Below are 26,669 nucleotides of genomic sequence, written 5' to 3'. Positions count from 1 at the left end.
CAATGGCTTCCTTGCAAAAGAGAGATCTCAGCCAAGGTCTGATGTGAGGGTGCTAGCCAGAGAATCGGGAGGAGTGTGCAGATCCCCCTTCGCTCCCTCCTTTCCCGATGCTGCTGGGCGACTACCCGCTGCGTCCGGACGGGGTGGGCCTGACTCTGGTCTGGACCAGGTTGTGGAGATAGACACCCAGTTAAGTTAGAATTTCAGATAAACAACAGATAATCTTCAGAATAAGTATATCCCATGCAATATCTGTTGGTCTGAAATTCAAATTTAATTGGGCATCCTATATCTACTTATTTTTCATCTCGAGCTGAACACTCACACTAAATATATTATTCAGCATAATTTACAGTTAGTATATAAATATATATTAGTATATAAGAACATAGTACATATCTAGTATACATCTAGTACTTATTTCTAGCTACATAGTTATACCAAATATTTAGTAAAATTTACATTCAGCATGTAATATTTATATATTTGGAATATAATACATATTTATATATAAATATATAATATATACATTTAGTGTAATATATAGTTAGTATATATAGGGTGTCCCAAAAAATGTATACATACTATGTCTATAGATTCTATTACATTTTGAAAATGAAATGTATTTTAATAAATTCTGCCTTTATAATTATTTAAAGTATGTATACATTTTTTTCTGGGACACCCTGTATTTTAGGTGCATTACTAGGTAAACACCTATACCAAAAATTATTTGTTATTTACATGAAATTCAAATTTAATTGGGCATCATCTCTCTCTTCTCTTGCTGTCTCTCTCTCTGTCTCTGGCAATGCTACTCAAGGAAGTTCTTTCTTTCTTTGGGTCCGGGGCCCCTTGGCGGGCTGCCTAAGACTGGCAGGTGCCCAAGAGCCCCTTCACCTAGACATGCAGATTCTTTACCGAATATTCTCCAACTTAGACACACAATGTAACCCTCTGCAGTGGCTCTTGGGGTATGAGTCCCAGGACTCGCCCCTTACCTATCGTCTTAGGAAAATGCTAGAATTCCCTAGAAGGGAGGCTGCGCTGGTAGGCTGGGGTTGGGGGGACAGGTTCCCCCCTTTTGAAGATGCCGGATGCAGGAAGTAGAACCCAAGGGGAGGCGACAGGAGGGAGGGGAGGCAGCTGTACCTACCCATGTTCCAGGTGCCGATGAAGATGGTGATCATGTCGGGCTCCGGCTGCTCCGAGTGCTTGTTCTTCATCTGCTGCAGGAGCTGGCAGAAGCCTTCTCTCTTCTAGGGATTGAAGGGCAGACAGACTCAGACATTACACTCTCAAGTGCTTGGCCAGCTTCAGGAAAACTGAGAGGCACACAAATCAGGACGCACTTCCAGGAGGGCAACGGGGAAATGGGTCCCAAGACTAAGAAAGTGGCTGTTCTGTGGCCCAGCTGCGCCACGGCAGGGACCAGACTCCAGGAGAATATTCAGCAACTGGACAAGGGCCCCACCATGTCGAGGAACTACAGCACGCGTTTCAATATGGAAAAAATGAGAAACAACCTTAATGTCCAATCTTAGGAAAGGAATTCATAATGGTATTATGGGTCATCCATACACTAGAATACTATAGGGTTCAAAAATTGTGGCGCAGAAATACTTTATCAATAAGGATAGATGGGCAAATATATTAAGTATAAAAAGCCTGTTGACAAAACAGTATGAATAGCATCATTACATTTTTAAAAAATATATTTTATTGATTTCAGAGAGGAAGGGAGAGGGAGAGAGAGATAGAAACATCAATGATGAAAGAGAACCATTGATTGGCTGCCTCCTACACGCTCCTTACTGGGGGTTGAGCCCACAACCTGGGCACGTGCCCTTAACTGGAATCAAACCCGGGACCCTTCAGTCTGCAGGCCGATGCTCTATCCATTGAGTTAAACCAGCTAGGACAGCATCATTACATTTTTATAAAAAAAGACCACAAAACCCATCCTGAAAGATATTGTCCAAGGTTTACTAGTGGTAGACAGGTGTTTCTATTTTAAATTTTTTTGCTTATTTGTAACTTTTCCACTAATGAGACTAGATGACTTGTGTAACGAAAGACAATTTAAAGTAAAGAAACTAATTGAATAGAACACAGGAAGGCTGTCAGAGCCTCCTTAGTAGTCTTTATTTTGTTATCCTGGAAACCTGCCTTTAGTTTGGGATGACTCAAAATTTGGAGCCTCAGTTTACTGTTATGTCTCAACCCTTCTGAGCTTGCAGCATTGGGTAGCACTGGTTTTGGGACCCATGTCCCTGTGCCCAGAACAATGCCCAGCCAGGCCTTCCATCATCTGTCTGGCCCCCACTTCCTTGTTTCTCCCAGCCCCTTCCCTATCATTCCTCATAGTCCTCCCCACCCTCTCGGACAATTCTGGGCACCCTCAGACCCCTCCCCCCACCTCCCCACTGGCTTCCCACCAGCCCAACCCTGCCATGTCACCCAGAGGGCACTTGGTGGGGGCCGTCCCTGGGAACCTGTACTGGGAGCCCTTGTCCCTGAGCCTTACCACAGTGCCAACGTGTGGTCAGCTGACACCGGATGCTCTAGGAGCCCTCTGTGTCCTGCCTCATAGGCTAAGATTACAATGGTGGGTTTCAGCCCCTGGTTGGCATGTCAGAGGTGAGATTAGGTCACAGAGAACCCTGCCCATGCAATGTCCAAAGTCCCCGAGTATTCCCATTGGCTCGAATTACCTCTCACTCCAGGAGCCAGTCCTAACAGGCACCTTACTTCTGCAGACTGGGGCCGTGTGCAGAAATGGAGAGGCCACTGGTTGGGACTCAGGTTTAAATGTGGGGTGCCCCAGAACACTTCCTAGTGTAGCTCAGAGAAGCTAACGGCCTCCCAATGGGGCTGGGTAAACACAGCTTGGGCAGAAAGCGTGGAGGAGGGGAAAGACGATAGGGCTGTGACTGCTCAAATCCCAGCTGGGCTCAGCTTTCCCAGGTGGAAAATGGGTTGTGAGAACTGAGTGAGCTCTTGGTACGAACTTCCAGGCACAGAGCCCGTCTTGGAAAACATGCACCCCTCATTCCCCTCTCGCTGTCTTAGCAATCATCACTTACTTTGGAATCAGCAAAAACATATTCCTTCCGCAGGGTCTTCTCCTTCTCTGTTTCCACCAAAATCACCAACTTGTTCAGAAACTTCTGAGACTTGATGAGTTGCAGGACTTAAGAGAAATGCAAGTTCACTTATTCATTCACCTACTCATCACCCAATATATACAGAGTGTCCACTACATTCTGGCATCTGACCATCCACAACCCTGACTCTCCCATCCTCAGGCAGAGCACCAAATATGTGCCTAGTTTCCCAGATCCCTTTGTTCCTGGCTGCTCTTCCAGGGAGAAGCTCATGCTTAGAAAGACTGGCAAGCAAGAGGTGGCTTGGTCGGAGCAGAGAGAGCATGGCTAATCGTCTTCTCATCTTCCTCCCTTTCCCCCTTTTCTTTATTTCTTTCTCTTCCTCCCTATCTCCTTTCCTACTTTTGCTTTGCTTTTAATTTATAGCTAAATTTTTTATTTCTATCAATGATTAAAAGACTCAAGTTGTTCTATAAGATTAGTACATATAATAGTACCCCTCAATTCCATCTCCCTCCAATGTTCTGCTTCCTAGAAATAACCACTTTCAATTCTCTTAATGGATTCTTTTGGAATTTTACTCCATCTCTAAATAACATCTATATTGATACTTCCTGGTGTTTCAGGTTTAAATATTTCAATATTTCCTTTGCATATTGACTTTGCATTATGGAAGATGACAGTTTACCTCTCTTTCACACATACAGCCTGTCCCCCCTCTCGCCATCTTCCTCCCCCCACCAATTCATAATGCCGGTCCCCCCATCATCTTTCCAATAATTATATCATCATTTTGGCTGGGTAACTAGTCAGTGTTTTGTATTATGACTATGAAAATGCTACTGACAGACAAGTCCCGATTGTTTCTCTACACAGCCTTTTGTTTTTCCAGGAATTAATGATTGCCATGTTTTTTCATTGGTCCTAACTTTGTACCTCTCTTTTCCACATGATCAAGCGCTTTTATCAATTTTATCATCCTGGGGGAGCCTCTGGGCCTTCTCTTCCCTGGACAGGTGACCTCTAGACACATAGCCATTACTTTAGGGCCTTCCTTATACATCATCTAAGAACCCATTCACCTGTCTTTCTTGTATTACATCCCATTTTTTGGATCTCATGTCTTCCTCTTTCTTGGTTTATGCCCTCATTTTGGTAGAGTAACATCTCTAGTAGCTTCCCAAGAAAGGCGGAGTAGGTGATAAATGTTTGGAGGCCTCGCATGTCTGAAAACTTTACCCTCACGCTTCACTAACAGAACCCTAAGGCTGAAATAATTTTCCTCAGACCCTGGAGACCTTGTCTCATCATCTCTAGCTTATAGCATTGCTTCTGAGCAACTCAGTGTTGTTCTGACCTGCCTGCGTGCATGAGTTCACACAGCAGGCCTGACTGCTGTCCTTGGAAAGCCTGCTTTCTAGGTGGCCCTGGGCTGGCATCTGGAACTTGGATTTGGGGAGGGCTCCCAGCATTTGCTGAACTGCTAAGAGCAGCTCATGGTACGAACAACATAGTTTAACCTGAACTATGGTACGAACAACATAGTTTAACCTGAACCCCTGCTCTCCTCCTGGGAGTCTGAAATTGGGTAAGTGCCAGGCAGAGAGCGTCTACATGACCAGCCCCAGTAAAAGTCCTGGACCCTGAATCTCTTATGAGTTTCCCTGGTAGATAGCTCTTCACATGTGTGTTCACACCTCATTGCTGGAGGAATTGTGTGTCCCATGGGGCTGCACCAGGAGCAGACACCTGAGAATCACTGAACCTGGAGGTGACCTTGGGGACCCCAAACACAGTCTGTAATTCTATCTTCTGTGTTTAAGTTTTTAGGATCTTTTCTTTGCATGCAGTGTTGTAAGCATTCCCAGTGTTGTGTGTGTATCAGGGTAGAACAATTTTCCTCTGTTGTGCTGGGCACTTGATGGACCATATTCCATCTGGAAACTGGTATTGTTCAGTACTGAGATTTTTCTTAAATTATTTCTTTAATATATTTTCTCACTCTGTTTCCATTTTCTCTTATTGACACTTATTATTTTGATAGTTAACCTCCTAACTGGTCTTCTAATTTTAAAAAATCTCTTCTATTATTCCCTCACTTTGTCCATTTGTTCTACCTTCTGGGAGCTTTCCTCAATTTTATCTTTCTACCTTTCCTTCAAGTTTGTATTGTTTAAAGTATATTTTATTGATTTTAGAGAAAGGGAGGGGGAGAGAGAGAGAGAGAGAGGGAGAGAAACATCAATGAAATTGGCTGCCTCCCGCATGCCCCATACTGGGGATTAAGCCTGAAATCCGGGCATGTACTCTGATCAGGAATCGAATAGTGCTCAACCAACTGATCTACACTGCCAGTTACAAAGGCCACCTAAATACACAGCCACATGAACTGTGGTATTTCACTGGTCTAGAACTCACTCATTCATTCCCTCAGTATACATCTATTGATCACCTACTCTGTGACAAACACTATTCTAAACTGGTGGTAAATACGTCAGTGCCCACAAGACAACATCTCCAGCCCTGACTTTGGCATGCAAGGCCCTACCCCACATCTGGGACCCCATTTCCTACTGCTCCTCTCTTTAGGGCCACAAGTATCATGTAATTCCCCTAATATCCTGCTCTATTCCTTGCACATGCCAACGTTTTAGTCTAAGAGTCCTCCCTGCCTCATGCTTGGTGAACTAATTCTTCAAAGCCCAGACAGAGCTATCTCTGTGGTATAAAGCCTCCTTGCACCATCCAACAGCTGAGCTAATCAATCCACTTGCCTCTGACATACATTCTAATACAGGCTCACATGTCAGCTTCCACCTTCAAATTGCTAATTCTTTGAGGGAAAGTCTATAAGTCAGAGCTGGCCTATGGCAGATGTTCAGAAAAAAAAAAAGTCTTTGAATTAAGCTGACAAGAGTTCACAGCGCTTTTTAGAATCCTGGGAGGTATTTCTTTCAACCCAGAAACCTCCAGGTTTTTTTTAGAACAATCAGGCACTCTTTGATAATCTCTTCACTCATGTTAGGTTTCTCCTTCCTCTTCTCAGAGTTGGGACCGCCCTTTCAGTTTTAACTCACTCTCTGTGACAGGTAAGAGGAAAGTATGGCTTTAGGCTGATCACTTTCAACACAGTCCTCTCCTGCTCAAACCCTCAGTAAATCCCCATCTCTCCTGCCCAACTTGGCAGTGGATAGAGTGGTCCTGCCCAACACTGTGATCTCAACTCTGAGTGAGTATGATGGCCTGTCACGCTCATGTCTAAGGACTTCATTCCTGATCCATCTTCGCTGCTCTATTCTGCCTTCCTCACAACTACCCTGGATGTTTTCCTTCTCAGCACTTAATCAATAGCTGAAATCATTGTGTTGATATACAGGATGGGCAAAAGTAGGTTTACACTTGTGAGTATGTAAAATAGAGTTTAATTTTGTATTATTATTGTTCATTAATTATTATATTATTTTCAATATGAACAACTGTAAACCTACTTTGCCCCACCCTGTATTTTGAGTATTTATGGTCACTCAACACTCTGGAATGTAAATTCCGTGCAGGTAGAGGCCTTGGATCCCCAGTGCTTAGCCCATAGTAACTTGCCCATAAGCATCTGGTATGTGAACATTTCCCATTTTACTGATGAATTTAATTGATGGTGTAAAGCTTCAGGTGCTGCGAGTGGCTCCTACATGCTAGACTCTTTCCTAAGGAGCCTTACATGCAGATTACTCAGTTAATCCTTATCAACCTATTTTATAGATGAGGAATCTGAAGTCTAGTGCAGTTAAGTTGTCCAGGGTCACACAGCTGCTAAGAGGCAGAGCTGGGATGTGAATTTGAGCAGTTTGGTTTCAGAGTCCATGCACTTGAAACTGTCTCTCAGTCTCTGTTACACTAAAGATGCTGCCTGATTCAGGCCAGAGCCCTTACGCATGCAGGGCCCTGGACCAGGCCCCGGGAGGTGACTGTATGCGTCAACCTGGCCCCCACTGGGGAGGAATGCATCACAGAGCTGCCACATTTCCCCAGGATTCAGAGGAAGGAGGTGGAATGGACAGGGAAGGCCTCAGGAAGGAGGGGGCCTGAGAGGTGGGTCCTAGAGCTGGGTGTGTGTGTGTGTGGGTTCCACAGGCAGGATGGGGCAGAGGGTATCCTAGCATAGGGGTGGCATGTGCCTAGCAGGACGTGCATCCCCAGCCGCCTGCTGCTGACCAGTCATCAGTAAGAGCACTAACAGATGAGAGCATTATGGGTGTGAGGGTCTTACTTTTCTTGTGGCTGTAGAACTTGTCTTCGGAACCATCCTTGGACTTCTTAATGATCAGTTTCCCAGTCTCAACATCGACTTTGAGCTGCAACTTCTGAGGAAGTGCCAGAGACTCTGACTTGACCTATGAAGAGAAGGAGAAGAGAAAGGTGGGGTAAGGGGAGGAGAAGAAGACGGGGGAGAGATGTAGGTCATCTCTTCTCTGTCCAGGCTTTCACGAGCTCCTCATCTATATGGCTGGGCAGCCCTTGGCCAGTTCAGCCTCGGTGTCCCATATTGGGCCACCTGGTTTCTATTTCTAAGCCTCCCTTGCCCAGGGCCACACACCCAGGTTTCCACTGGCAGCTCCCAAGAATTGCTAAAATGTGGCAAGAAGCCCAGCCAGTCTGCTGTGTGCACATTAGTTCTTCTACCAACAGGTTTGGTGGAAGAAACAGATGAACTACTGGAAAATTATTCATTCACCGCCTAGTCTGACAACACTCATTAATTTGATGTTGTCTACTTCCAGGAAGGATTTTACTAATAGATTTAAGCTCCTGATCCTTGTTACAACTAATAATTGAACATTGATTGATAATAATTAGGAAAAATACAATTGCCATGCTCAGAAGACAGAATTATCATCAGGACTAGAAAGGATGTTGGGGGGAGGGACATCTTGGGACCTCTTGATCTGTGCTTCTGAATATGGGACCAGGGCTGCAATGGATGCATCAGAATCTCTGGGGAGAATTAAGAAAAACAAATTTCTGGGCCGGAGCCTGGGGATTTTAACTCACTCACTTCTGGGGAAATCATGGGACATGCATTTCCCCCTCCCCCCTAATTCTCCCTTAAGGCACTATACAGCTAGTTTGAAGGTCCCATTTGATGTCACTCACTAGCCCTTTGAGAAGGACAAAGTTTAAGTCATCTTGGGCCAAGAGGCTCTTTCCTGAGGAGCCTCCCCATGAAGGAGGTTCCACAGATTCATATGGACACCCATTCTAATGCTGAAACATCTTCACAGGTGGCTCCACTGACTGCTAATCTCAGTTGCTGGGCTCCTTGACCTTGTACAGGTGAGCCCAAAGCCCTCCTTCCACAGGGAAGAGAATGTCCCTCAGTCTCCAACTGCAAAGCACAAGGGCACAACCACTTACCTCAAAGGTGACTGGAGGGATGAGAGAACGCCGGTGGGGAGACTCGGGTCCCTCATGTAGCAAGGCCTTGACCTGTGGGTATAAATGTACAAAGCCATTGAGGCTGGGAGGTGAAGAGAAGGCAGCATCTTTGGGGCAGTCAAAGGGAGCACAGTCTGCATTCTCTGAGCAAAGAGGGGACCAAAGAGATGCCAAGAGAAGCTGTAGGACCCCCCCAAGTACCTTATCTTCAATAGAGGACAGTAGACTTGTCAGTTGGCTGAGCTTGGTCACCATGTTGATTGGATTGGCCTCACCAGGCACCTGGGAGATGAGGAAACAAGCAAAGAAGGACACAGTCACAGAGGACCTGTCACTGAGAGGTGTAACACTCAGCACTTTCCAGACCTCATCTCATTTCATCCCCCTAACAACCCCAGGAGTACTATTATTATCCCCCTTTGCAGATGAAGAAATCAAGGATGTTCCCAATCACCTCAAATGTATCATGGCCAAAAAAATAAGTCATTTTTTCTTCCCTCTAAATCTGCTTCTCCCCAGAGTTTCATACCTCATCCACTCATTTGCTTAAACAAAACTCTAGGATTGGCCTTGACTATTACCTTCCTCTTCCTACATCTACTGCATCGCTGCTCCTGCTGTGCTCCCAAAATAGAGCCACCCCACTGCTGAAAGCCCTAGACTAGTTGCTTCCCACCACAGGGAAACTGCTTACCCTGCCCTCAAAGACCATATGATCTAACCCTCCATGCTCAGCCATTCTCAGTCTCACTTCTGATCTGCCCATGACCTTGAGCTACACTTTCTGAGGAATCCCCAGAGACATGGATTTCATCTGGGAAGGCCATCCCCTATCTCAGATCCACAAAGAGGGCTTCCCTGACCACGCTAAAGTAGCCAGCCACAGTCATCTCTATCAAATCACCCTGCTTTGCTGCATATCAATCACCACAATAATTTATTTGTTCACTGTTTCCCCTGCTAGAAAGCAAGCTCCGTGAGAATTGGGACCATGCGTACTCTGTTCAGTTCTGCAACCTTGGGGCTTGGAACAGTGCCTGCCCAGAGAAGATGCTCAGTACAATTGTTCAAGGCGTACTTGAGGCCCAGAGAGCTGAAGTTACTTGTCGGAAGTCGAACAGCTAGTGACTGACACAGCAGGACTTGAATCCTATTGGCCTGGCACCAAATCCACAGTCTCAAGCATTTATTCCCAGAACAAACTTTTCTAAAGCATCTATTCTGTGCCAGACACATTGCCAGTGCTGGAGGTATAGAGTTAATAAGACATCCCTGCCCTCCAGAAGTAGAATGAGAGTCAGACACATGCATGATTAACTTGAATACCAAGCAGAACAGAACCAGGGTTATCTCCAACCAAATGATGCCTTTTGACCCCACCCCTTGCTTAACAAGTCAGCCAGGCTATTCTTGCTTTTGACCTCAATTTCCCACCCAGCCACGATTTATACTACTTCTGCCATCAGTAATCAACCATCACTCCATCACCACCATCTTCAGCATCACCATCACTCCCCTCCCCACCATGACCACTGTCATCTCCGTCAGCATCATCACAACCACCTCCAACCACTAGCCACACCCCCACCACAACTATCACCATCATCATCATCACAACTATCAACACTTCCTCTGACTGCTTTGGTCAATAGATGAGACAGTTCAGGATCCCCTTGTTTTAAGGGTTTTCTCATAAAGGATTGAAAGATAACAGATTTTAACCCTCTCATTCACCCTCTTGAACACTTGGAATTACCTGCTTGCTACCTGGGACAGTCACCTGGCTGTCATTTTTTCTTCCCTCTAAATAGCAATTTTTTGGCTGGTGTTTTTCACTCTCGCTTGCTGAATCTGTGTCTTTCGGAGCAGACTTGGCAAAAACTCACAGACTATAAATGAAGTTCCTGACAAACTGGGGGTGAGCTCTTGGACCGGAAGGTGTGAGAACAATGCTGGAGCTTTGTCCATAGGTCTGAGTCTTATTCAGTGGAACGCACAGGAGGATCCAATGAGTTCTTACACTATATCCATCTTAATTTGAACATATTCACTCATCTAATCTGCATGTATATTTATTCTTATAATCCTTGTTATGCAGATGGGGAAGTTCAGTCAAAGTGATGAGTCATCTTGTCCAAGGTCACACAGCTAGTGTACCCTGGAGATCTGAATGCAGATCTAACCCAGTGGCTCTCAGCTGGTGGCGATTTTGCCCCCCAGGGGACATTTGATAAGTCTGGAGACATTGGGGTTGTCAGCAACTAGGGCAGCGATGGGCAACCTTTTGAGCTTGGTGTGTCAAACTTCGCCAAAAAACTGAGCATAACTCGGGTAGTGTGTCACTTCGAGGAAAAAACATTATTTTGCAAATGTTTCATCCTCGGCATGCGGCCGCCTCAGCGGCCACGTGTCATCAGAAATGGCTACGCGTGTCAGTGCTGACACGCGTGCCATAGGTTCGCCATCACTGAACTAGGGTATGCTTATGGTGTCTAGTGGGTAGAGGCTAGGATGTGTTAACAACCAATAATGCCACAGCATAGTCCCCACAATAAAGAATGATCCAGCCAAAATGTCACTAGCCTGGGTGTTGAGGGCATAATTCACAGCTCTGCCTAGAAGTGGGTGAATTGGTCTGAATGCCACCTGTGGGTTTACATAAACTGACAAGTTATTTCCCTTTGCTTTTCAGTTGACTTTTCAAAGGAGGATGTGGGCTCCAAGGTCAATGACTCTTCTTTCTCACATAGGGCAGACTCCTGTCTTTCTTCACCCTTCAGGCCAGCAGTCATTTTAATAAGTTATATTTTGTACCCCCCAGCAGTTCTCAAATAAATCCCACACAGGGACCCAGGAGTCTTGCCCACCTAAAAGCAAGGGTCTAATGTTGGTAAGAGTCCAGCACATTCAGATGGCTCACATGCGCAATTTCACTTAGTGCTTTGTGGGTGTAAATCTTTCTGGTCCAATTTCCACAACATACTGTACATACTGTTCCACCATTTACTTTTTTTTTTTCACCCTACAGTATGTCTTGGAGATCTTTCCACGTCATTGCACCCACCGTAGAAAATTCTGCACCATAGTTTAACAACTCTCTCTTTTGTGTGGTTTCCAATGTTTTTTTGCTTTTAGAGTCAAAGCCACAATAAACATCTTTGTCAACATCTCTTTGTCCCTAAGATAACTGTCTACATATAGAACTGCTTGCTTGTAAGAGGCATGCATTTAACATTTTCTTGCTGCTGTGGCCCAGGGCAGACCACCCATCAATATCACTATATGTGGCCTAGTGATTATTTCTAACTACGGTCACCTGGGAGGCAACAGGAGCAGGAGCCCTACTCTCCTTTGTGCCCCTGAAAGTAGGAGATAACTCTCCCTGGTGGGACAGGTGCCCTTCCTGCTCCTGAGGGCTGAGACAAAACCTTATCACATCTGGGAATCCGGAATGAGAGAGCTGTGTAAATAAGCCTATCTCGCTTGAGCCCAAGCCCTGCTTACTTTCCATTTAATGAGCAGTGACTTTCTCTGTCTGGTCACTTTCTCATAAATGTGTTTTTCTAAAAACTATAAAAAGGTGCCTAGTTCAATCATTTCTTTGAGCCTCATTTTATAATCTGAGCATCACACTGTGGCTTTCCTGCATGCATGTGTCAAATTGTTTTTTCTCCTGTTCATCTAGTCTTGTGTCAATTGTATTATTTTATTACTAGTCCAGCTGTTAAAAACTAAAGAAGGGTAGAAGGGAGTGAATGCTCTCCCTTCCCTAATAATGCAAATGGCCAAACAGTCTTTCAGAAAATACATTTCCAATCCAGCAGTGCGGACAGGTGAGCCCTTGTGAGTTCCTGGTCCCCACACAGCCAAACCCTGACTTCACCAATCAGCTCTTGGCTTATCTGATATGCAAGTACACATGTTCTCGTTTTGAATGTCATTTTCTGGTTACTAACGAGGTACGGTCAAACATCTCTTCATGTGTATCTTGGCCATTCCAAGTTCTTCAGTAAAACAGTCTTCTTTATATCCTTTCCCCATTTTAAAAAGTGGGTTGTTTTGACTGAATTATTTGTAGACTTAAAAAAACACACCATGTTAATCCTTTGTCTCTTATCTTGGTTGCAAGTACTTTCTCTGAGATATTAGTTTCCTTGTTTTTAATTCTGCAGATGACACCTCTTGTCACACAGATCTTTGCTCAAAGGACACTTGGTCTTGGCCCCCTGCTAGGCCGTGAGCAGGTGACTGGAGGGAGGGAGGTGCATGCATTCCTTGATCTTCCTGGGGCAAAGGCAGCATCAAGAATTTAGGCACCTCATGTGTTTCCTTCAGTTTCTGAAGAAAATGTTGGGAAGAGGCCCTGCCACCTTATGTAGCACCAATAAGTACTTTTGCAGATGGGTGCATAATTTAAAATCTTATTTCTCAAATCAAAGTCAGGCAGTAGAAAATGCCTTATGGGGGTGGGGTGGGGGGATGGGCAGAGTTCTGTGGCTCTCACCTTTCACCCACAGCATAATCTGACGGTCCAGCCATCTGGATTCTGGCAACCTCGATAACCCACCCCCAACCCCAGTTTATCAAACTCATCTTTCTAACCCACAAACCCTTACCTGAGGCCGTGGACGGAGGCCCGGGGAGAGCTGCTGGTCAAATAACCTCTGCAGAGACTCCAGAGAGGGAAGGGTCCGGATGACTTCTCTGGGGGCAGGGGACAAGGTGAAGGTCAAGGATTAGTGAGGACTCTGCTGAGGCAATCCTAGCTCCATCTGAACCCCGTCTGGCGAAGGCAAGAATCCTTCCCAGAAGAACAAGCCCCTGCAAAGATGCAGGCCTGCCCATCCCCTAGACCTCCACTCCTTTCCATCCCACACCCCAGACCAAACTGAAGTTGTGATTTATAGACCTGATTTACCTCTGCTTAGTCATACAAGGCCTGTAGAAAATTTTGATCTAGAATCTCAAAACTACTTTGAAATCACTTAGTAACCCATGGTTCCAACATTTGCTGTTAATAAGAATCACACACACACACACACACACACACACACACACACACACACACACAATCACACACATATACCTATGTTAAAAATGCAAATTTCTGGGTCCCAATCTGATTTGGTCCGGAATCTGCATTTTAAATATGTGCCCCAGGGCTTCCTGTGCTGGCAATCTGTACTTCCTGGTTCAAGTCCCCTCCTCCAAGCTCAGATGGACGCCCAGAGAGGTTTTCCTTGGCCTGATCCTTGAGGAGCCAATACTAGGGCTTTATGGATTCTTCCTTCTCTTTTCATCTTTTTTAAGTGTTTAAGCATGGTGGGCAGAGAATTTTGAGTTCTACTTTTCACTTACTTCACCAAAAACTGTTTTTGTTTTTACAAATTTGACATTCTAGTGGTTTCCAAATAATCTATGGACTAAATGTGCCCAAATTGTTGTAGATATTAGATTATTTTAAGATCTTAGGGATCATAAATAAAGGCTTCTCTGAACAGCTTTGTTCATATAGCTTTTCCTTTCTTATTCTCAAGTGCAATTTAAGGATAACCAGAGATTACAGCTCTTGATCAATATTTCCAAGCCTTTGAGTCATTAGTATCAACTATAGGGTCATCAGCACTGTCCAAGCCAGATGTGCTATCCGAATTCTTTCTATTATTTTTTTTCTCTCTCTCTCAATGCTGCATTTCAATGCTGATGAATTGATTTGCATATCTTTAATTTCTAATGTCATTAAGTATTTTTCTTACAAGGTTGGTTGTAACTGTATTTCTCTTTGTACAAACTGTTCATGTCCTTTGTTAGTTTTCTCCTGGGAATTTTGTTAGTAGTTTTATACATTGGTATAAACTTCATATATTGCTTTGCTTTTTATTTAATCTAGATGTTGTGTTGTTTTTTTTTCCATTCTGTTATTTTCATCCTCGGTGGGCTGGATTTCATTATAAAGTGATCTGTAATTTTTTACTGTCCCATTTTTCATCTTTTCCTTGGTAAAATTTTTTTGCTTACCTTAGTCAACACTTTATCATCAGTATTTACTAGTGAGCAATTACTTGCTCATTTTAAATAGGTCTCTCACTCTTTTATTTTTTAAAATATGTCTTTATTGAGTTTTAGAGAGAGCTGGAGCAAGAGAGAGAAACACCTATGTGTTAGAGAAATATTGATCAGCCGCCTCCTGCATGCCCCCAACTGAGTATCGAGCCTGTAACCCAGGCATGTGTCCCCACTAGGATTCGAACCAGTGACCTTTGGTGCATGGGATGACACTCAACCAATTAAGCCACTCCGGCCATGGCGGTCTGTCACGTTTTTAAAAGTAATGTTTTATATGGGTCTTTTGTGGACCTGCTACACTCAGTATCCCACACCTACACCAGGTAGCCTATCACTGTGTCCGTTTCTTCCTTAACTCAGCTGTGACTTAGGAAACCATCTAAAAATGTCTAGATGGTTGAGTGGTTATGGCTAGCTCTGTTAGTTATTTCTGTTTTCATCATATTGTGTTCTGGGAGTATAGGATGAACACTTTTGCTTTGAGTGTATTCATATCCAGCTGCTCAGTAAGCTGCTGGGTTCATAGTTTTAGGATCACTGGCACTCAGAAATTTGGGGGAAAACAAATTCTTGGATCCTTTTTGAAGTAGAGGCATGTGATTAATTCTATGGCCTTGAATGACCCAGGTCCAGGTAGCAATCAGATGTCGGGGAACACTGCCCATGTGCTGAAGTGATTGGATAAGCTTAGTGGAGGGACTTAAAGGTATATTTTCTTCTGGACAAGGAAGGAGCAAAGAGTTGGATTTCCATTAGAGCAGAAATAAACGCTTGTTACCAGTCATCATGAAATTGTTTGTTAAAAAGAAAGTACCATGTGTATATGTTTTCCTTGGTGATGAATGAATGATAATAACAGCATCAAATGGAAAAATATCTCCAACGGAGAACCTCCTGCCCACCCCTTCCCATAGCAACTGGCCTCCAATGAACTTCAGTTAAAAAAAAAAGGCACTACAATTCAAATACCATACAAACAAAACCTGAAACAAGCATGAAGATTTCTAAATCCCACCAAACTGTCTGATTATTCCAACTACAGCAGCGGTATTTGAGCAGCCAGGGGGAGCCCTGGGTCACCCTAATGAGCTGACTCCCTTGCCCAGGTCCCCGCCCTCTGCCCCACTGGCTTGTTACCCATAGAGTTCCTTGCACAGCAGCACGGTCAGTTTCTTCAGATGAGGGAGACTGCTGGAGCCCGTCTTCACAAAGTCAGCATCCAGGGTGAGCTGAGTGCTTAAATAATCCTGGATGGCTTTCAGATGCTCTTCTGGAAGCCTGAGGGGAAAAAAAACAACAAATAAAAACATGCTTGTCCTGTTCCTTTGGCCACAGACACCAGCAAAAAGGAGAAGAAATCTGCATTCTGAGTCTCCTGCTGAGACAAGGTCCTTCAGGGGATCATCTCCACCTTTTTGGTTCCCTGGGTCTCACTGGGGCTAGAAAAACAGGTTGTAGAAAGATTAAAGGGTTGAGCAAGGGAGGGGGCCTGGTAACCTACCCATAAAGGCTCTTTCCCAAGCCAGTACTTGGAAGGTAGTGATACCCAGAAATGTTTATCCTCTAAAAGGAAGATAAAACAGTTTGGAAAATGTCCCGTGGAGTTGCTTCCCTACTTCATCTATTCCAAAACATGCAATCTGAGGGCTGATGGCAAATGGTTCCAGCTCACATGCCAACTGCAAATTCACAGCCAAAGGCCACCTGCAGCCCTGTGTCGGGAAGTTCCAAGTGATTCTAGGCTCCGTGGGGAGTGAAGTCTCTGTGAGGAGAGATGGGGCTGGGAATGTGGTAGTGGCAGCCCAAGTGCCCTGCCCTGGGCCTCCCTCCCAGTTCTGGTCCAGCCCCTTCATGGACTGCAGGTCAGACTTGCTCATTGAACACCACGTCCCAGCAGAGGAGAGCCCAGGCCATATCTGATCACACTCCTACATTCTATGTCCCAGCACCATTTTTTCCCTAGATAACTTTTTTGTTGTTGTTAATCCTCACCCAAGGATATTTTTTCTATTGATTTTTTAAGAGAGAGTGGAAGGAAGGGAGGGGGAGGGGGCAGAGAGAGAGAGCAAGAGAAACATTGATGTGACAGAGACACATTGATAGGTTGTCTCCCACACAAGCCCTGACTAGGGCCAGGGATTAAATCTGCAATGTGTCCTTGACTGGGCATCAAACCCGGACCCTGCAATGCATGGGCCAATGCTCTAACCCAGTGGTCGGCAAACTCATTAGTCAACAGAGCCAAATATCAACAGTACAACGATTGAAATTTCTTTTGAGAGCCAAATTTTTTAAACTTAAACTTCTTTTAACGCCACTTCTTCAAAATAGACTCGCCCAGGCCGTGATATTTTGTAGAAGAGCCACACTCAAGGGGCCAAAGAGCCGCATGTGGCTCTCAAGCCACAGTTTGGCGACCACAGCTCTAACCACTTAGCTACACCAGACAGGGCTCTAGATAACTTTTGAATCTTGGTTCCTATAATATAAAAATTAATCCCAGCAAGTATTTCCTGAGTATAACACCCCAGTCACTCTGCTAAGCACTTTATGCTCATTTTGCCCTTAAATCCCCAAATCAATGTTATGAGGCAGGTATAATTCCTGTTTCACAAATGAGGAAACTGAGATTCAAGGATGGTGATATACCCGTGTGAAAAAAAATTATTGCAAGCCTTAAAAATCTTTGTTCCAGCCTTGACAGGTAATCAAATTCAAACTGGAGGTCACAGGTTTTTGAGGTTTCTTTTGAGGATCCTTGAAAGAATGAAAAGTTGTTGCTCTTAAGATTAGAGAGAAGTGAACTAGCCATTCTGACTTCTCTAGTTTGAGAAATCAGCAACTATTTACGTACCAGTTGTCAGAACATTTAAGTTTAATCTATACTTGTTCTGAGTCTTGACATCATAAAAATCTCCATATATAGTAAGATATGTATTTTTAATCATTCTAATGACTACTGATTTATAACTTGGAGACCACGAAGCCTTGCTGTAGGAAGCGATATTTGTTAAAATGTTTGTCGTAGAAACGTGTTGACGTAAGATGGAAACTGCTGTTCAGAGGTTAATTTTACTCAGCGGTCGTCTTATGTTAACCAACACCTAACTGATTAGATCTAATTCACTTGCACAAAAGACTGTGCAGGTCGTCTTATAATTAACAATAACCTAAAGGTGGACCTCGGTGTACAGAGCTATTTTACAAGCAAAATTGATTAACTTCTAAACACAAGGAAGAATCTCAGCTTTTCATGGCCCAGAAGAGAACAGAGGGCCGGCCCTGTGTCCTCCACCATGCACCATGTACTCATCCCCAACTCCATGCACAAGTTTTAGGAAGGTTCTGTTGCCGCATGTTAGCTGAGAAGCAAAACCAGAGAGAGCATGCCTCCCCTGCTCACAAGCCCTCGGCTGCCCCCACGCTCCTCAGGAGGCTGCACAGAGGCTCAGTTGCATACACTGTCCTTCTCCACTGGGCCCTAGAGAACACCTGTCCCTAGAGAGGAGGCACTGGAGAGGAGATGGAGTCAGTAGATGTGGGATAGGCGGGAAGACTGGGGAGATGGTGGCACCACTGGGATCCCTGTCTATTTCCTCAAGGAAGTCACTGCATTTGGCATCTAAACCTGGAGAGAAATGCGAACTCAAGGAAACCAACAATGGGCTCTGCATGAAATATTTTAATAACCATTTGTTATTTAGATGCGTATATCAGGATAATCATGATAATGTATGAACATATTCAAAGCATTGGATGTGTAGCCAATTGATAAAAAGTACAGGTAACTCAGAGTGTGCAGAGCACACAGCTGGTGGGCCTGGAGAAGAATCAGGGGATGTGTCCCGGTGGAAACAGGAAACACCAGGTATCTTAGCAACTGGATGCTTGTAGGTACCTGCAGGCATTTCCTTTGTATTTTGTCCGATTGGGTGGTAGGTGAGCAGCCTCGGCTGCCTCAAGTTGATCTTTCAAGTTGGAGATGTTGCAGCAGCCTGCTACATCTTTGGGATATTCTTTGGGGGGCCCTTTTCTCACAAAGAAACAAAAATATTTCTAAATTATTAATGCATGGAAGTTACTGGTACTAACTAATTCATACACGAGGCAACATGCTGGGCACTGGGGACAAGATCCTCATGGAGCTTCCTTCCTATTGAAGCCGTTCCCAGAGCCTTGAAGTCAGGGCCTCTGATTTGCAAGTGCTGGGCCTGCTAAGAGAGGGACCACAGGGCAAAGAAGCCCCGGACCTCGTCAGTGTGGACCAGCCAGTATGCTGAGAACCCTGGATCAGAGCAAGTAAGACTTAGAGTATTGGAACGAAAGCATCTCACACCCCGCATCACAAAGGAAGGAGCGCCATGCTGTGCAGGCCTCACAGTTCGTACCACATATGGAACTATTGCTCTGACCCATTTACTGGTGACAAGGAAGGCGGCCCCCTTTGAGCGGGGCCCGGAGCAGGAAAGGGCTGTGTGGCTGATCGGGGCTGCAGGGCAGGCAGCTCCTCTGCTTGGGCCATCTCACTCAGTAGCTGGGGTGGTTCTAGAGGCACTGTGATGGAAGATGGTGGGTGTAGTTTATGGCAAGTCCCAGTAAGGGAGTCTCAGCACAGGTCCCTAAAGTCTGGACCACACTGACGGCAGCAGACGTACGTCATTCCAGAGCCAGCTCCTGCCACACTGCTGGGCTGTGAGACGGAGCCTCTGAGCAGGGCCACCCAGTGCCCATGCCGTGGAGCCACCAGGTGAGCTGGGCTCCCTCAGACACACCATCCCCTCTGGGGGTGCCAGTGGGCTCCACAACTAGCTGTCCTGGGGTGGAAGGCGTACTTCCAGGAGTGAGTTCTGAGGGGGCTGCCTGGGGGCTGTGGCTCTGAGGCTGGCCTCTGAGGGGACCCACCAGGTGGAGACTCACCCACTGGTGTCCATGCTCTGTAGTCGTTGAAACAAGGTCTCCGAGAGGCTCGGCCGGCTGATCTCGGTGGCTCTCAGATTCTCACTCAAGGGGGGCACCTCCTTGGCCTCACATGGCCCGACAGATAAAGGGATGTTTCTCGGTGGCAGTTCAGGCGGAGATGGAACACCTTCTACCCAAGAGAAGAGCAGAAATGTCATTCGGACTAAGCTTTAGCTTCTCTCTGGGTCACTCGCCTACAGAGAGGGCCACGTAGCTGATGCACTATGTCCTCTGTGCAGAACCCATCTGGGCCCACACTGTCCCTGCCGTCCCCACCCCCTCACTGCCTCCCCGACTGGAGGGGGAGCCCACTGAGGCCAGGGGCCTAGTCTTAGTGGTCTTTGGCTCGGGGGGCCTAGAACGGTTTGTCCCATTGAGGAACCCAGCAAACACTTGACATTTGGAGTCCAATGGCTGTGCCAGGCAGAGCGGCTGGCCTGGGGCAGGTGGAGCCAGCAGCCCTAGGCAGCTCAGCAGAACGGCCAGCTTTCGGGGCTGAAGCAGGGGCCCTGGACCAGGCAGAGAGAGGCCCCCTTCCCAGAACAGGAGGAGCAGGGTGGGGAGCAGGCAGGCCGATACCAGCTCATCCCTCTCCTACCTTGCCCCCTTTCTCTGCTTTCTCTTCAGCCTCTGAACCCCAGGCCTTCAGAGATAAAGTAAAATAAAATAAAATAAAATAAAATAAAATAAAATAAAATAAAATAAAGCAACTGAAGGGTCTTCCTTCACCAAGAGAATTGAAATATAACACAAATGACTTGAACTCGCCTGGGAAGTGAAACTCCTGCCTATTCATCTTTAGGAGGACTTCCACCCTCCACTCATCAAATGGGTGAGGGTCCTGAGCCCCTGCATCCAGGACCTCCTGCCTGAGCCTCTTTGCACACCAAATGGTCGCCCCACGGTCTTGGCCACAGAGCTACCTCTTGAAAGGATCAGCCCTCACTTCCTCTCCCGCTGGGCTCTCTGGCTCTTTAGATGGTTGAACTGTTATGAGGCCCACGGGGACTGCAGCGCCTTGAGACCGGGGCTTCGTTTGGGGAAGTAGAGCCTGCAGTTGGCAGACACTGGTTCTCTTTTGGCTCTGACAGAAGGTCTCGGGACTTTCTCAGATGGCCATCCCCAGAGGGGCAGGAAAGCTGGGCTGGGGCTGTAAGGCAAGTGAGGACACTCGTGTGGAGGGCATTTCTGCAGGATGGTCTCTGTGTCAAGGCCAAGGCAAGCACATCTGGGGGGGGGGGGGTTTGGGGGACATTTGGCTGTGGCACAGTCCTGGTGAGTGACCCTGCACTCACACATGGATAGGTCGACTCTGACTACTTCACAACTGAGGGCACCTCTTACTGGGCTGAGGGAGGGAGAAGAGACATGGCCTGCCCGGGTCCCCCTCAGCCTCCATGGCTGCCTTTGGAAACCCTTTGCCTGGCCCCGCCCTTTCTACCAAGCTGATGAGGCCGCCTTGAGAGTTGACCCTCGGAGGCAGTGGGTGAGCTGTGTAGCCACTCAAAGTGGGTCGCCTGGAAGCAGGGAAGAAGGTGGGTGGCGACCCACAAGCCAGCCCACGGCAATGGGATGAGAAGGGTGTCTAGTACATGGCTGGCAGCAGCCTGCCAGGGACAGGAGGGGAGACAGCCAGGGACCTCAGCATGTCTGCTCTAATCTGCCCTCCCTTGGGGGCGACCCTGGGGGACCTGGTTGTTTCGAGGCCCTGGAATTTAGGAAGAGCCCTGACCTCCTAAGTTGAAGAGTTCAATCAATCAGTATCTCGGGGTTTTCTTTTAGGAAGTGAACTTTTAGGGGGAATAGAAGGGTGCCACCCAGGTGTGCTGCCACCTGCACGGCCTTCTCTGCCAGATCTTGTTCTGTTCTGTCTGTCCCTCTGCAGCTTACAGGGCAGGTCAGATTCACACATGCTTTGAAGGGTCTGTAAGTTTTGTTTTATTTTAATGATGATAAAAAGAAACACCTTTCTTACCCTTCCAGTTGGCAGCAAGGATTTCCTCGTCTTCCACTTCTTTCCCAGTGAAATGCAGCTAACTATTTTGATGATGATGGCAGCTGCATTTATTGAGCACTTACTATGTACTAGGCTCTGGGCTCTATGTTTATTGACTCATTTGATGACACCCTGAGAGGTAGATATTATTTTTACTGTCTCTTTAAGAGAAGTCTGTGGTTCAGAGAGGTTAAGTAATTCACCCAAGGTCACACAACTAAGAGGCTGAGGAGCAGGAAGTCCAACCCAGGGCTATCTGACTCCAGAGCCTGTGTCCTTACTTGTCCTTAACCACTGTGTCACACTCTCTCCCCCTGATAATCAGACCCACCTAATCTATGAACACTTGTAGTGAGAGAAACACCCCACCTCTGCCCGGTGTCCCTTCCTACCCGTCTCCTCCTCTGGCTCATCGCCGGCGTCCTCTTCCTCCAGTGGCACGGGATACTGCAGGTGGGTGACCAGACCCATGTTTTCCTTCTTGTAGAACTCGATGAGCTGGTCCAGCTTGGTGAAGAACCTCATGGGGACACCTTCAGATGCCTGAGGACAGAACCCCAAACAGAAGCATGGTTGACTGGCTGGGACATCACCCAACCACAAAGGCCACCTGCAGCAGAGACCAGGGGGCTGAGAGAGCAACCACGATCCAGAAAAAGCCCTGGGCATGCCTACCTGCCACGCCCACACCCTCACATCCCATGACCAGCAGGCCCCAAGAGCCAGTCTGCGGAAAGGCACAAATAGGACAGTTGGAAAGATTTTTTTCTTTTAGTTAAAAAAAAAAAAAAACAACCCACAATACTTTTATTTTTAAAAGTATTTTATTATACAAGTAATATATTTTCATTATGGCAAAATACAGAATTTTTAAAAATAATTTTTTATTGTTGAAAGTATTACATATGTCCCCTTTCCCCCGCCCCCCCCCCATTGGCCCCCTCCAGCCTACCCCCTCCTCCTCCACCCCAGGCCTTCAGCACCCTATTGTCTGTGTGAAAATACAGAATTTTATTTTAAAAAAGAAATCACTTGTAATCCCACAACCTTGAGAGAACTTTTCAATAGTTTAGAATGTTTTTCTAGACAGTGTGTGTGTGTGTGTGTGTGTGTGTGTGTGTGTGTGTGTGTGTGGCGGGGAAGTTATCCCTCCACCCTGAAAAAATCACTTATTTTTAAATACAGGAAAAATCTATCCTAGCAATTATTTGGCTTTTATTCCTATATTTTTTTCATTTGCTATACTTCTGCTTTATCAAAGCCCAGCAGATGAGTTAGCACAAAAATCTTCCCTGATTTGTATCTGTTGCTGATGACAGAGGAACAGGCGACAATTCCCTGGGGCTGTTCAAATGCCCTGGGGCCAGTTCTTCCTCTGGTTCTGTGACTTCAGCAGGAAATTCCAGGAGGTCCAGGGGCAGTCAGCTCCTCTTGCTGAGACCCCACCCCAGGTCTCACCCTGCCGAGGCCCAGGCCCCGCCCCTGTTGGTTCCCCCTGAGGGGTTATCAGGCAGCAGGTGGTTGGGACAACTCCCAGCAGGAGACTTACATTCTCATCAATGCTGTACCCTACAGCTCCTAACCCAACAGGTTCCAGTGTCCTATCGAGCCTCCCTGTCCAGTCCCCCGCCTGGCATTCCCTGTCTCAAAGAGTGCACTGTCCTCACCCCACTGGCCCAGCCAGAAATCCAGAGGCATCTTGGACTTCCCTCTCCCTCTGGCACAAAGGGCAAAGGTAGACAGAGTGAGGCAGGGTGTCCCTGATCCACCCAGGGAGAGGCTGAGCAGGGCTGCAGCCTTGGGTTGGGGAGGAAGATGCAGCTGGGCTCCAGAGAGGGGCCTGGACACAGGGATGAGTACCAAGGAGGTACCCCCCTCTGGGTGGGGCTTCCCTGGCCTCGAAGGGGCACAGCACCCCTGGTCCTAACACCGAGTGCCTGTGATTCACCCTTGTTATCATAACTGCCATCAGGTCAAAGACAGTCATGCGATTTTAAAATGAGTTGAGAAGGTGCCGTCTTTGGAGTTGGAGGTCAGGGGTCCAACTGCTCCCCTGGGGATGCCTGCTGCCTTCTTACTGAAGGGACTGGGTCCCATTGCTGGTGGAAAAGGAGGCCAATAGGCAGAAAGGGTGGGGGTTGGAAAGTCCACCCCGGTGAACCAGCGGGGTCTAGGGCTGTGTGTGGCTGGATCGTCGTGACTCATTCACCTTTAAGCCGGGTACCTCCTGCCCTAGCATGACTGGGCCTGACAGGGAGGATGGGGCGGTGCTCTGGTGTGAGGGTCTTCAGGGCTACAGGTAAGAGGCATTGGGAGAGAAGACTAGGCTGGATGACCCAGACCCAGACCTCGGGGAATGGACCAAGACTCAGACCTGTCCCGAGCCCTTCCTCATTCCTGGTGGTTAACCCCACGTTGTAGTGAGGGTACGTTTGCCTTCAATGAACCCACCTCAACCTCTCAGCTTAACGCAGGGGTTTCCCTTTGGCCTCTCTTTTTCTCTCCAGGTGTGTTTGTATGTGCACATACACGGCACACGTGTCTAAATCTGTGCAGGAGGGGTGTGTGTGTGCTTGAGTGTGCAGCTTAAGTTATTCAGTACATTTGTAGAAAGTTTAACAAAAGGGTTTTTAAAAGTTCTTTTTAATAAATTCTCCTGTTTTCACAAAGCCCCCTGCTAAGCAATCTCCTTCAGGCATTATCGAATCAGAAATATCTGAGTAGGGGGCAGCCAGGCCTTCTAGAAAGTAACTTGAATAGGTTCAGCACCAAAAATGAGCAGAATAACAAAGATAATTTGCCATGTCGCAAGATCAATGACCTTGACTTCGTTAACGCGGTCGTGATCAAAGCATCATCCTGCCACGGAATGGGCAGCTAGTGACGACAGGCCCTTCGGCGTGTGGGGAAAGGATTCGAAAATATCAGAGAAAGTCCAAGTGAAACGAATGGTGCGTGAGCCTGGACGAGGGTTCTCAGCCGGGGAATAGGTGTTTGAGAGAGCACGTCGGATGTGGGGATCTAAGGTGCCGGTGCTAAGACTTTATTTTACATACTGCGAAAACGCTAACTTGCAAACCACCATACACTGTCAATTGTGGACACATTTCATTTCAGAGACGTGAAAAAATAAAGGTTCTAGAATTGATGAAATATGCGGTGTACTAAGCATGCAGAATAATAGAACACTCTAAAGTTAACCAAACCCCCCCAAATAAATAAAATTAATCTAATCCCTACAGATACAAGGAGGTGCGAGGACCTGGAGGCCCAGACTGGGGGTGGGTGGGTGAGGAGTATAGACTAGACCCATGATGGGGGGGGGGGGGGGGGCGGCTCCACATGCCCTGCACAGACAGGAGCAGCCAGTCAAGGCATTCTTATTCCTAAGCGGGGCCTAGAAAGACACTCGGTCAAGGCAGGATGGCAAGAGGGCAGGGAGGGGGCCAACAAGGCTCTGGGTCTGCAGAAAGGGCAGCTACCCCTGGGCGTGGCCTAACAGACCTGCAAGTCAAAGCGAGAGGCGCGAGTTGGGGCCTTCAGGTGAATAGTGCATTGACCATGGGCTGGTGGGAGCACGGGGCTCCGTGGGGATGGTCAAGTGCATGTCCACCTGACTGTGCACCTGCCGCCTGTTGTACCCCAGATGGTGCTGCAGCACCTGGAGTTGGAGGTGCTCAGCAATCAATGGTTGGATGGACTTGCTGCGTTTGGAGCCAGGAGAGGTGGCCTGATTGCAGCCCAGGCAGGTCGGGGACTGGGAATGCAGAGAAAGGTAGATAGCAGGGAGCACCCCTCCCCTCACCACTGCCTTTTCAATCATTTAAAATGCAAAATGTCCGAAAGAAGTGTCATGCATATCAGTCAAGTCCTGGCAGGAAGCAGATGTCACATTAAACTGGGGAATTCGGGGAGAATTTAGTGGACAGGGTGTAGGAATACCAATAAGAGGGGTGCCACACCCCCAGAGCTAGCACCGGGGAGCAGTTACCACCCTGGGACAGGCCACAGCGGAGGGGGAGGCATGGGAACTGGAGAGGACTGCCTTGTAGGTGCTGCACCCCGCCCTGGAGCTGGAGCAGGATGGCCTCCACCTTCTCAACACCTGGCTGTGCCCCCCCTCCCCCCCCCACCCCCCTCCCCCCTGGCCAAGCCCAGCTGGAAAGGAGGGGCCCGGACAAACAGCCCCCACTCAGCACGTCAAGTCCATGGAGGGTGAGCCTGTTTGTCCTGTGAGCACAGTCAGTGCTCACACCAGGAGGGGAACCCCATTTGCTGCCAGGGAGGGGGCTGCCCTTGATCCTTAACGGTCAAGGCCTCCAGACTTTGTTCCTCATTCCATCGCCACTGGCTTCCTGAAGAGATTTATCAAGTCATTTTGAAACAGAGAAGGAAACCCTGATACCCTAGCCGTTTGCTGTGAACGTGAGCCCAGCACAGAGACAGACACTCCCAGGGCAGTGCCTACAGGTGACTGCATTTCTGCTCTGCAACAACTCTCGCAGCACCCGAACGAATTCCGTGTCTTCGCAGGTACCTAGAGCACAAAACCAAGGCGCCATTTTGAACAGCAAAGAGCAGCATTTCCTAGTTAAGTTGGCTTGTTAACAACTTATGATGTGCAAGGCACAGAGCAGACGTCCCTCCGGGGTTTATGAGATCAACAGAATGGACATGGATTTATTTATCTTCATCACCAAAAGTCACACAGAACACAATGTGATAAGGGTTAGCTCAGATGGTGAAACAAAACACCCACCTCTTCTCCTGCCTCCCGTTAAAATCTTTCCAGCACAGTCATTTCCATGAAGGCCCTGCAGACAGCGCCCCACCAAGCCCAGCTGGGCCTGCATCCCCACAAGCTTAGAAATCCTGGAAGGAGTGAGACCCTGCTCGGCCCAGCCTCATCTAGTCCCCCAGACCCCTTGCAGGGGTACCCACAGGCCCTGTCGCTGTCTGGGGAGATGGGCACATTGCATAAAACAGACCTGACGGTTGAAAAATTGCAGGAGACAGAGACGTGGATTCCAAGCGGGCCCTGTAGGGAGGGGCCGCTTCTCCTGATGGCTTCACACCTGAGCTGACCCAGGTGCCATACTCCCGGGGAAGGT

At 47.2% G+C, this 26,669-nt stretch overlaps 1 protein-coding gene across 1 annotated transcript in view; it reads right to left on the bottom strand.

The window, feature by feature from the left end:
* The window catches only part of INPP5D (inositol polyphosphate-5-phosphatase D), a 96,506-nt gene that overhangs the window by 29,982 nt on the left and 39,855 nt on the right, over positions 1–26,669 (bottom strand). Inside the window, exons 3-11 of the mRNA XM_079782187.1 lie at positions 21,951–22,101; positions 19,521–19,692; positions 15,741–15,881; positions 13,154–13,241; positions 8,739–8,819; positions 8,517–8,588; positions 7,372–7,495; positions 3,087–3,193; positions 1,157–1,259 (exon numbers count right to left, since the gene is read on the bottom strand). Of these exons, the coding sequence (XP_079638313.1) occupies positions 1,157–1,259; positions 3,087–3,193; positions 7,372–7,495; positions 8,517–8,588; positions 8,739–8,819; positions 13,154–13,241; positions 15,741–15,881; positions 19,521–19,692; positions 21,951–22,101 (1,039 nt within the window). The remainder of the gene's footprint in view (positions 1–1,156; positions 1,260–3,086; positions 3,194–7,371; positions 7,496–8,516; positions 8,589–8,738; positions 8,820–13,153; positions 13,242–15,740; positions 15,882–19,520; positions 19,693–21,950; positions 22,102–26,669) is intronic.

The sequence above is a fragment of the Cnephaeus nilssonii genome, assembly GCF_951640355.1.
Source record: "Cnephaeus nilssonii genome assembly, chromosome: 10".
NCBI lineage: Eukaryota > Metazoa > Chordata > Mammalia > Chiroptera > Vespertilionidae > Cnephaeus > Cnephaeus nilssonii.
Note: the sequence above shows the minus strand (reverse complement) of the source record. Positions and strands in the feature narration are given on the sequence as shown.